Consider the following 12,781-nt stretch of genomic DNA (forward strand, 5'->3'; position numbering starts at 1 on the left):
ACCAACAAGAAATTACTTGAATCCTAAGACTTGAGAAATAATCTACTCTATTCCACTATCTTCAGAAAAGGCCCTCTAGTGTTTTTTAAGAACCACTTCACTATATGAACTCTATTTGATAACTGACTAAAATGTGAATGTTTTAAGCTTCTTCATTATTGTTTCAATTTTTTTTTTTTTTTTTTTTTTTGGAGAGGGACTCTCACTGTGTCTCCCAGGCTGGAGTACAGTGGCATGATCTCAGCTCACTGCAACCTCCACCTGCTGGGTTCAAGCAATTCCCTGCCTCAGCCTCCCGAGTAACTGGGATTACAGGCGGATGCTACCATGCCTGGCTAATATTTCTATTTTTAGCAGAGACGGGGTTTCAACATGTTGGCCAGGCTGGTCTTGAACTCCTGACCTCATAATACACCTGCCATGGCCTCCCAAAGTGCTGGGATTATAGGTATGAGCTAATACACTTGGCCTATTGTTTCAATTTTCAATTTTAATGAAGTTAGAAGAGTCCATCATAATATTTAAGTATTTCACATAGTTAAATAACTTTTATTAAAAGATACATTAGGCCGCTCTATTCATTCCGTTGGCTTTCCTGTCATAAGTCTTTCTTTCTAAGCCTTTGTTTCTTCCTTAAATGTTTTCCTTTTTTTACATTGTCTGACTTCATCTAATAATGACAGGCTGACAGAATTGAATATTAATGTGCAGAGTCTTAGTACATAGAAAACACTTTAAAATCTGGGGGCACATATTTATAATAAACATAACCTTTTACATTAACTGGAACATTTCAAGAATTCTCAATCAAAGCAGCCGGGAATGAGCGGGTATGATATGCTTACTTCATTCATGGCAGGAAATCTGAGAGGGGCAGAAACCTTCTGTTGTCCATTGTCATAGATATAGACGAAGCTCTGACCAAAGGGCCTTTTTCCAGGCATGTGGACAATGGTTATGTTGTGCTGGTAAAGTGAAGCACACATTTAAAAGGTTAAAATTACATTATGTGTTTGGAATGACAAATGGTTTCAGAATATTGCTCTATAATTTGAACAAATGGTAGAACATTAAGATTAAGCACAGTTAAATGTTAATTAAACTGACGTTCTCAAAGTGAGTAACAATTTTTTCCATAGTAGTACAAAAGCATGTAAGCCTATAAAATATCCACAACTGTAACAGTACCTTTTCTGCATTTCCAAAGCTTAAGTATTCCTTAGAATCATTTTTTAAAATGAGAAGCAGTTTTTATTTTAGAAAGACCATACAAATGTATTGTTTAAAACAACCTAATGGCTGGGTGAACTGACTCATGCCTGTAATCCCAGCACTCTGGAAGGCCAAGGTGGGTGGATCACCTGAGGTCGGGAGTTCGAGACCAGCCTGGCCAACAGGATGTAACCTCATCTCTACTAAAAAAATACACAAATTAGTAACACGTGGTGGCAAGTGCCTGTAATCCTAACTACTCAGAAGGCTGAGGCAGGAGAACTGCTTGAACCCGGGAGACAGAGGTTGCAACGAACCAAGATGGCATCACTGGACTCCAGCCTGGGCGACACAGCGAGACTCTGTCCCAAAAGAAAAAAGCAAAAAAAGCACGAAACAACCTACCATCGCATTTTACTTTATTATTGTTTTTAAAAACCTTTTTTAGAGATTGGGTTATGCTCTATAGCTGAGGCTCAAGTGCAGTGGCACAATCACAGCTCACTGCAGCCTTGAACTCCTCGGCTCAAGCAATCCTGCCCCAGCCTCCTGAGTAGCTAGGATTATAGATGTGTGCCACCTCACCCAACTAATTTTTAAATTTTTTGTAGAGATAGAGTCTCACTTCTTGCCCAAGCTGGGCTTGAACTCCTGGCTTCAAGCAGTCCTCCCACCTTGGCCTCCCCAAGTGCTGGATTTATGGGTGTGAGTTACAGCACCCAGCCCATCTCATTTTAAATTGAAATTCAAAATTAAATTTACTTAAAGAAAACCTTAAGACATCCTAACATTACACACACACACACACACACAATTATTATTTTTGAGACATGGTCTCACTCTGCTGCCCAGGCCGGAGTACAGTGGTGCCATCTGAGCTTACTGGAGCCTTGACTTCCTGGCCTCAAGTGATTCTCCCAACTCAGTCTCCTGAGTAGCTGGGACCACAGGCACAAATCACCATACCCACCTAATTTTTTTATTTTTTGGTAGATACGGGGTTTCACCATGTTGCTCAGAATGGTCTCAAACTCTTGAGCTAAGTAATCTGCTGGCCTTGGCATCCTAAAGTATTGGGATTACTTACAGGTATGCCACCAAGCCCAGCCTCATTTAAATTTTTTAGCAAAAAAAAAAAAAAAAGACTGCTGCTGAATTTATGACAATGATGGGAAATACCATCAACCATACTAAAAGTTAAATGTGATATCCTAAAGCCTTACCCAGAGGGAATCACAGAAACTGTGGTCAGGAAGCATAACCGTTGCATATTCTCTTTTTGTGCACACCGCCACGACCAACATACCTGAATGGGTAATAAAGGCTTCAAAACCTATGCCACTTCCTGTAAAAAAACTAACAAAAATATGTATTATCAGAACTTTTAGTTATTCACTTTCATTATTACTAAAGTACCTAAAACCATAAAGCCATTATGAATGTCTTTATCAACAATTCTGTGGCTTAAATTCTATTGCCACACACTAGTCCAAACTTGTTTCAAAGACGCTTTTAAAATCCATTTTGGGCATAAGGGTTTAGTAAATAAAAGGCAGCCTTGTAAGTAGAATTCCACTAGTAATAATAAAATTATCAATTTTCAAATCTTTAAAATTTTTCCAAGTAAGATTCAGTAAGTATAAATAAAGGTCTTGAAAATCACAAAGCATAGGCCAGGCACGGTTGCTCATGTCTGTAATCCTAGCACTTTGGGAGGCCAAGGGAGGCAGATCACCTGAGGTCAGGAGTTTGGGGAGACCAGCCTGGCCAATGTGGTGAAACCTTGTCTCTACTAAAAATACAAAAATTAGCCGGGTGTGGTGGCAGGCGTCTGTAATCCCAGCAACTCAGGAGGCTGAGGCAGGAGAATCACTTGAACCCAGGAGGCGGAGGTTACAGTGAGCCGAGATCCCGCCACTGCATTCCAGCTTGGGCAACAAGAGCAAAACTCCGACTCAAAAAAATAAATCAGAAGGCATATTAAAAAGTAGTAGCTATCAAAGTCTGGAAACACATACACATAGGTTTTCTGTTCCTTCATATAAATATATGGCATATTTATATGTTCCATATATTTATAGCATTTTCAATGGAACAGAAATCATTACTCATTTTCTTTTTTTTCTTTCTTTTTTTTTTTTTTTGAGGCAGAATCTCACTCTGTTGCCCAGGCTGGAGTGCAGTGGCGTGATCTTGGCTCACTGCAAACTCCACCTCCCAGGTTCAAGTGATTCTCGTGCCTCAGTGATTTCTGTGCCTCAGCCTCCCAAGTAGCTGGGACTACAGGCATGCCCAGCTAATTTCTGTATTTTTAGTAGAGACGGTGTTTCTCCATATTGAGTAGGCTGGTCTTGAATTCCTGACCTTAAGTGATCTGCCCGCCTCAGCCATTTAAAATGCTAGGATTACAGATATGAGTCACCACACCTGGCCATTATTCATTTTCACAGTGTTTTTTTTGTGTGTGTGTGACAGAGTCTTTCTTTGTCACCCAGGTTGAAGTACAGTAGTAATCACAGCTCACTGCGGCTTCAACTTCCCAAGCTCTAGTGATCCTCTCATCCCAGCCTTCTAAGTAGCTGGAACTACAGGTATGTGTCACTATACCCGGCTAATGTTTATATTTTTTTGTATAGATAAGGTTTTGCCATATTGCCTAGGCTGGTCTTGAACTCCTGGCCTCAAGCAATGCACCTGCCTCGACCTCCTCAAGTGGTGAGATTACAAGCGTGCCATCACATCTGGCCCATTTTCAATATTATTATTCTTTCCATTCACTTTTACACTACTTTTAAGAAGGAAACTTGTTTCCAAACTAGCCTCAAAACTTAACCAGCAATATTTGAGATATATAGTTATTACTATGAAAGCAATAAAGCACTTACAATTGAGCTGTATAAAGCCTAAGGATGAAGAGGTTTTAAATAAATTATACATCTAAAACCTAGATGCTTGGAAACAGTTTTCCTGTTTAAGAATCACAGCGTATGTTGTTATGACAGTATTCATTTCTATTCCATAATTTTTACCAATACCTGTATAATTGTTTCCTTTTCCCTCCTTTGTTAGCAATGCCAAGAGTCAATTGATCCTGATCTAAGCAAAACCAAGCACTGAAAGAAAAGGCAGACCCCGGCCATTTCTGTATGGGAGGCACAGAAATTCCTGCCATACTATGTGACAAATTGAAATACTGTAGGGCACTCTCTAGACTTAGTTTTCGGGCCATTGTCAGCATTGCTCGAGTCACAGGAGTGGTATAAGGGTGAACAGACTCAGATTCATCCACTCTCAGCAATCTTAGTAGTCGACGGATTTCTTCCGAGCTCACTGACTGACTCCCCAAGGAACCATGGATTGCAATCAAGTTCTCAGCACAAGTTTGATGGAGGGAAGAATGGGAGTCAAGTGATTCAATAATTCTAATGCCCATGTTTGCATTGACACAAGTAGTTCGACTCTGCCTATTAATACAACAAATTCTTTTCAGCCAATCAGAGATGAAGATTTGTAGGTCATGGGATTGTAATTCTGGAAGCCACTGGATAAGAAGCAAGAGAGGTTGGACATTACTAATGCCCAAAATCCCAACTGAAGTGTGGTCACCCTCTACAGCCTAGAAAGCAACATAAAAGATAAAAGGTTAGTTATCGTTTTCAAAACAGTTATTAACAGAACTCTTAATAAAGGTTAAAAACTCACCATATTCATGAGTTCTTTAAGTAATTCCTGTGGTGGCTGGCCCAGGGATTTTAATACTTCAAACATATGTGTATAACCAATTCTTTCTTTAAATACTTCCTAGGGGGTGGGAAAACAATACATCAAAGTGCATTTTCAAAGACTGAATATGTTGGAATATTAAAAAATACTCATTTAAGCTGATTAACTTAATATTATATAAAAAGATTATGAATTCACTATTTGTCTTCTTAAATTACATCTTCATCTTAAAATAGATTCCATATAGCTTCTGGAGTAATAAAGTTACAATTATATAACATAATACAAAATAAAATTAACAATAGCTGTTATAAAATTATTATATTATTTGCAGATAAGGGCATATGACACTTCTTGTATTTTATTCATTTGATCTGCAATTACTAGAATAGTAGTTAATTCAAAATAAAAATAGAGAAAAAAATGAGGAAGCTGTAGGTAAGAGGAGTCAGGTATCAGCCTAAAAAGATTCAGTGTTCCTGGCAGTTTTGAATAGTGGTCAGAAAGAAATTGAGTGCAAAGAGTTTTATCTCTGCTGTTTGTATCTAAATGGTCTGAATTATCAAGTTCCTTTTAGAAAGTTCTATGTCATATGTATTTTTGAACCAGTAGGCACCCAAAATCATAAAGTGAAATATAAAGACAACTGGAAAACTTAGAACATATTAAATTGCCCCACTAAATTAGGTAGAAATATATACACTCACTACAAAACCAAGAAATTTAACAAAACAAGTAAAACTGGTTACCTCTAGGGAGGAAAATGGTTGAATGTGGGTCAAGAATAGGAAGGAAATCTTTTTTCAATATGTATTTTTGTTATATAACCTTTTTAATTTTAAAAATGCCAGATATTATATGGACCAAAAAAAAATCTTTCAAGGAAGACTGGAACATCTTTTTTGATGTTTGAATTTCAGAATACAGTACTGGTAATCGATTATACTCATAAACCAGTTATTTAGGACTTAAAATGGTTTCCATCTTACAGCAACTAGTATTAAATGGAGATTAAGTCACAAGCCAGACTGTAAAAGCCTATTCAATGAGTTACATCAACGTTTCTAGGGCAAAAGTTAGAGTCTCCTAACACAAACCAATGTAATCTAAGAAATTCAATGGAAGGCATGTTTCAGAAAATAGGGAGTAATTAATTCACATTTGGTACCAGAAAGGTAAGGCATGAAGTATATTAGATGTGACAGATAAGAGTGTAAAGTAATAATAGTAGTTACTGACACGTATTTAGCACTTATCATGTACCTGGCACTATGCTTACCATTTCACACAGATGACCCTCACTAATTTTATCGGTATATGAGGAAACTACCAGTATAACTAGAGAGAAGAACAGGCAGTGGCAGTGAATGAGAAGAGACAGAAAACTCTAAGGGTTACTGAATACAAGAAGTAGAATTTCCATGGCCATACAACCTGGAAAAACTAATATCAAATTGATAGGCTATTCAAATGTGAAAAATGTTCATATTTTAGGCAGTCATAAACTGACTAAATAGAGAAAGGGTCATTATTTTATTAAGTAAGAAAAGCTCTGATATAAAACTTAATTATTTAAACTCATTAACCATAGAACCACTTAAAATTATCATTTCAACATCAGTGCTCTCATTCCATTCTTTGCCAACACTGTAAATCCTAACAGTTTGCAGTTCAATCATTAATACCTTTTAAAATTCTAAAGCAGGGCCTATAGGGCTTTGTCTTTAAAATTATCACAAGTATAAGCAAGCTATAAGTAACTTCATTCTTATACTAAGATATTTTGTGAATGATTTTATTTCAAGTGTTAAGCCGCATGTATTGTATACTTTCATACATCACTTCAGAATTTATATAGTGAAAATTGACACATCTAATTAAATATTTTAAAACCTGGCGATAAATCAGGCTAATAGCAGACCTTTCAACAGAAACCCTATAAGCCAGAAGCAACTGGGAGCATATAGTCAGCATTCTCAAAGAAAATAGGCTGGGCACAGTGGCTCCCACCTGTGATCCCAGACTTTGGTAGGTTGAAGGGGGTGGATCATGAGATTAGGAGTTCAAGACCAGCCTGGCCAACATGGTGAAACCCCGGCTATATTAAAAATACAAAAATTAGTCAGGTGTGGTGGCAAGCACCTGTAATCCCAGCTGGTTGGGAGGCTGAGGCAAAAGAATTGCTTGAACCTAGGAGGCGGAGGTTGCAGTGAGCCGGGATTGTGCCACTGCACTCCAGTCTGAACAACAGAGCAAGACTCCATCTTAAAAAACAAAAAAAGAAATTCCAAAGAGTTGCATATATAACCAAATTAAGCTTCATAAGGGAAGGAGGACTAAGTCTTTTTCATAGAAGCAAATGCTAAAAGAATTCATTACTACCAGACCCACCTTACAAGATGTCCTGAAGGGAGTGATAAATATGGAAAGGAAAGACCATTACCAGCCACTACCAAAACACACTTAAATACATAGACCAGGGACACTATAAGGTAACCACACACAAAAGTGAACAAGTCTGCATAATAACCAGCTAACAACATGGTAATAAGATCAAATCTGCACAGATTAATACTAACCTTAAATGTATATGGGCTAAATTCCACAATTAACAGGCACAGAGTGGCAAGCTGGATAAAGAAGCAAGACCCAATGGTATGCTGTCTTCAAGAGATTCATCTCACATGCAATGACACCCATAGGCTTAAAGTAAAGGAATGGAGAAAAATCTGCCAAGCAAATGAAAAACAGAAAAAAGCAGGTTCCTATTCTTATTTCAGACAAAATAGACTTTAAACCAACAAAGATCAAAAAGACGAAGAAAGGCATTAAATAATGGTAAAGGGCTCAATTTAACAAGACCTAGCTATCTTAAATATACATATACACTCAACACAGAAGCACCTAGATTCATAAAGCAAGTTCTTAGAGACCTACTAAGAGATTTAGATAACTACACAATAATAGTGAGAGACTTCAACACCCCACTTAATAGTATACTTAGACAGATCATTGAGGCAGAAAACTAATGAAGATATTCAGGACCTGAACTTAACACTTGACCAAATGGACCTAGTAGACATCTACAGAACACTTTACCACAAAACAACAGAATATGTATTCTTCACATCTGCACATGGCACACACTCTAAAACTGACAACACAATCAGACATAAAACAATCCTAAGCAAATTTCAAAAAACCGAAACCATATCAACCACACTCTTGAACCACAGTGCAATAAAAATAGAAATTAAGACTAAGAAAATCACCCAAAACCATACAATTACATGAAAATTAAACTGTCTACTCCTGAATGACTCTTGGGAAAACAATGAAATTAGAGCAGAAATAAAGAAATGTTTGAAACTAATGAGAACAAAGATACAACATACCAGAATCTCTGGGACATAAGCTAAAGCAGTGTTAAGAGGGAATTTTATAGCACTAAATGCCTGCATCAAAAAGTTAGAAAGATTGCAAATCAACAACCTAACATCACAACTAGAGAACTAGAGAAACAAGAGCAAAGCAATCTCAAAGCTGGCAGAAGACAAGAACTAACCAAAACAGCACTGAACTGAAGGAAACTGAGATGTCAAAAACCATACAAAAGACAGGCCAGGCATGGTGGCTCACACCTGTAATCCCAGCGCTTTGGGAGGGTGAGGTGGGTGGATCACTTAAGGTCAAGAGTTCAACATCCCTTCATATTAAAAACCCTCAACAAAGTAGGCATTGAAGGAACATACTTCAAAATAATAAGAGCCATCTATGACAAACCCACAACCAACATCATACTGAATGGGCAAAAGCTGGAAGCATTCCCCTTGAAAGCCAGAATAAGACAGGGATACCCTCTCCCACCACTCCTATTCAACACAGTACTAGAAGTCACAGCCAGAGCAATTAGGCATGAAAAAGAAAGAAAATGCTTCTAAGTAGGAAGAGAGTAAGTCAAACTCTCCCTGTTTTTAGACAGTATGATTCTACACCTACAAAAGCCCATAGTCTCTATGTAAAGCTCCTTGATCTGATAAACTACTTGAGCAAAGTTACAGGATACAAAATCGATGTATGAAAATCAGAGGATTCCAAACAGCAACAATATCCAAGCTAAGAGCCAAATCAAGAACGCAATCCCATTCACAATTGCCACAAAAAGAATAAAATACCTAGGTATATGGCTAACTAGTGAGGTGAAAGGTCTCTATGACAAGAATTACAAAACACTGCTCAAAGAAATCAGAGATGATACCAACAAATGGAAAAATGTTCCATGTTCATGAATAGAAAGAATCAATATTGTTAAAATGACCATACTGCCTGGGTGAGTGTGCAGCTCACACCTGTAATCCTAGCATTTTGGGAGGCTGAGATCGGCAGGAGTCTCAGTCAGGAGTCCAAGACCAGTGTGGCCAACGTTGTGAAACCCTGTCTCTACTGAAAACACAAAAAAATTAGCTGGGAGTAGTGGTGCACACCTGTAATCCCAGCTACTCGAGAGGCTGAGACAGTAGAATCACTTGAACCTGAGAGATGGGGGTTACAGTGAGCCAGGATTGTGCCACTGCACTCTAGCCTAGGTGACAGAGCAAGTCTCCATCTCAAAAAAAAAAAACAAAAAAAAAACTGACCATACTGCTCAAGGCAATTTGGAGATTCAGTGCTATTCCTATCAAAATACCAATGGCATTCTTCACAGACCTAGAAAAAAATATTTTAACAGGCATATGGAACCAAAAAAGAGCCTGAATAGCCAAGGCAATTTTAAACAAAAAGAACAAAGCTGGAGGCATTACCTTGAAGTCACATGACCTGACTTCACACTATACCACGAGGCTACAGTAACCAAAACAAGATAGTACTGGTACAGAAACAGACACACACACAGACCAGTAGAAGAGAATAGAGAGCCCCCCAAAATTGCTGCACACCTACAGCTAATCAATCTTCAAAAAAGATGACAAAAACAAGCAATGGGAAAGGCTCCTATTCAATAAATGGTGCTGGGATAACTAGCTAGCAATATGCAGAAGATTGAAAGTGGACCCCTTTCTTACAATACGCAAAAATCAACTCAAGATGGATTAAAGACTTAAATGTAAAAACTATAAAAAACCTGCAAGATAACCTAGGAAATACTATTATGGACATAGGACCTGGCAAAGATTTCATGATGAAGCCATCAAAAGTAACTTCAACAAAAACAAAAATTGACAATAGGACCAAATTAAAATAAAGACCTTATGCACAGCACAAGAAAGTATCAACAGAGTAAACAGACAACCAACAGAACAGGAGAAAATATTTGCAAACTATGCATCCAACAAAGGTCTAATATCCAGAATCTATAAGGCACTTAGACAAATCAACAAGTAAAAGCAAATAACCCCATTAAAAAGTGGGCATAGGACAAGAACAGACACAAAAGAAAACAAGGCTGGGCGTGGTGGCTCATGCCTGTAATCCCAGCACTTTTGGAGGTTGAGGAGGATGGATTACCTGAGATTGGGAGTTTGAGACCAGCCTGGCCAACATGGTGAAACCCTCTCTCTACTAAAAATAAAAAAAGTAGCCAGGCTGTGGTGGCACACACCTGTAATCCCAGCTACTCAGGAGGATGAGGCAAAAGAATCACTTGAACCCAGGAGGGGGAGGTTGTAGTGAGCCAAGTACTCCAGCTTGGGCGAGAGAGGAAAGAAAGGGGAGAAATGAGAGAAAAGGGAGAAGTGGGGGAGGAGAGAAAGAGAGAGGGGGAGAGAGGGAAAGAGGGAAAGGGGAGAGAGGAGAGAGAGAGGAGAGAAGAGAGAGCATACCAGCAAACATACACAGCCAATAAGCATATGAAAAAATGCTCAACATCACTAGAGAAATGCAAATCAAACCACAATTACATGCCATCTCACACCCCTCAGAATGGCTATTATTAAAAAGTCAAAAAATAACATGTTGGCAAGGCTGTGAAGAAAAGGGAACACTTATAACTGCTGAAGGGATATACCTTAGCTCAGCCATTGTGGAAAGCAGTCTGGCAATTTCTCAAAGAACTCAAAGCAGAATCACCATTTACCCAATCCTATTATTGGGTAAATACACAAAGGAATATAAATTGTTCTACCATAAAGACACATGCACATATATGTTCATCACAGTACTATTCACAATAGTGAAGACATGGAATCAATCTAAATGCCCATCAACAGGAGACTGGATAAAGAAAATGTGGTACATATACACCATGGAATACTATACAACCATAAAAACAAATGAGCTCATATCCTCATATCCTTTGCAACAACGTGGATGGAGCTGGAGGCCATTATTCTAGGCAAACTAGCAAAGGAATAGAAAACCAAATACCATATGTTTTTACATGTAAGTGGGAGCTAAACACTGAGTTCATATGGACACAAAGAAAGGAACAATAAACATCATGGCCTACTTGAAGGTGGATGGAAGGAGGAGGGTAAAGACTAAAAAACTACCTACTGGGTACTATGCTTATTACCTGGGTGGCAAAATAATCTGTATACCAAATCCCTATGATATGCAATTTACCTATATAACAAACCTGCACATGTACCCCTGAACCTAAAATAAAAGTTAAGAAAAGAAAAAGCTAGAGGATATATATTTCACCTTAGCGGCTGGAGATTTGTTCATTACTGCTGTCAAAGCCTGAATGGTTGATATGGCCAAACAATCCAATTGTCCCTGAAACACCTATTGTGGGGAAGGGGAAAACAAGAAATTAACAAATATGTTCACGATTTTTATTCAGTTAGGAAACCTTTGTTCTGAAAACCTGAAAAAATAATTACTTAACATGTATTACATTCCTCTTCCATGAAATGAATTTCTGAAACACTATAACCTGCAAGAAAAGTTACCCACTTAAAAGAAAAATAAGGCACATGTCAAGAAGGATAAGGCAACATTCACTTATTACATTAAAATGTTTTAAGAAAAAAAAAAAAAACAAGCTTAACACATGCTTTTTAAAAATAATGGACAATCTCAAGAGGAAGGGAGGGAGGTCTATCATTGGAAATCCTACTACATTTTAATTTCCCTTCAAAAATACACTTGAACTATCCAGATTTAAATTCCATTTCCATGTATGATAAGATAGCTATAATAATCTTGTTCATCTAGTTTCCAAACCCTGTGTTAAAATTAGGATGGCATGCACATACACCAATTAATTATACTTATAAGCAATTAAGTATGTCTATTTTTATATAAAATGGAAAATTTGAGGCAGACACAGAAAATGAAATATGTATCTCTAAGTATTGTCATGTTTTTGACAAGGCAGCTTTTAATGGTAAAAGTTGTATGAAAACATAAAAATTAGCTTCATTTTGTCTATTACTGTTTAAGCTTCAGGGCAGTGTATTCATAGCAAAAACAAAAACTAACATCAAGAATATTAAAAAACTGAACATGACTGTTATATCAGGCTTAGACAATCATGAAAGCATAGACTCAGGACTAGAAGGCTGTAAAAACAAACAGTCCCAAAAATCTGCTTTCAAGAATATATTACTATGGGCCAGGTACAGTGGCTCACACCTATAATTCCAGCACTTTGGGAAGCCAAAGGAGATGGATCACATGAGCCCAGGAGTTCGACACCAGCCTAGGCAACATGGCAAAACTTCATCTCTACTAAAAATACAAAAAATTAGCCAGGGTTGGCGGCACACACCTGTAGTCCCAGCTTCTTGGGGGCTGATGCAGGAGGATTGCTTGAGCAGGAAGGTTGAGGATGCAGTGAACTCTGATTATGCGACTATATTCCAGTCTGGGCAACAGAGCAAGACCTTGTCTAAAAATATAT

The 12,781-nt window shown here is 37.8% G+C and overlaps 1 protein-coding gene across 14 annotated transcripts in view; it reads right to left on the reverse strand.

Moving 5' to 3' along the window:
* Nucleotides 1–12,781, reverse strand: part of NBEAL1 (neurobeachin like 1) — a 197,668-nt gene that overhangs the window by 111,740 nt on the left and 73,147 nt on the right. For all 14 annotated transcript variants that reach the window (XM_032278592.1, XM_032278593.1, XM_032278591.1 and 11 more), the window contains 5 exons: nt 11,578–11,661; nt 4,915–5,013; nt 4,248–4,828; nt 2,436–2,568; nt 846–965 (listed from right to left, as the gene is read on the reverse strand). In XM_032278592.1, coding sequence (XP_032134483.1) covers nt 846–965; nt 2,436–2,568; nt 4,248–4,828; nt 4,915–5,013; nt 11,578–11,661 — 1,017 coding nt within the window. The remainder of the gene's footprint in view (nt 1–845; nt 966–2,435; nt 2,569–4,247; nt 4,829–4,914; nt 5,014–11,577; nt 11,662–12,781) is intronic.

This window comes from Sapajus apella, unplaced genomic scaffold (assembly GCF_009761245.1).
Source record: "Sapajus apella isolate SASKATOON/1434 unplaced genomic scaffold, GSC_monkey_1.0 scaffold10, whole genome shotgun sequence".
NCBI lineage: Eukaryota > Metazoa > Chordata > Mammalia > Primates > Cebidae > Sapajus > Sapajus apella.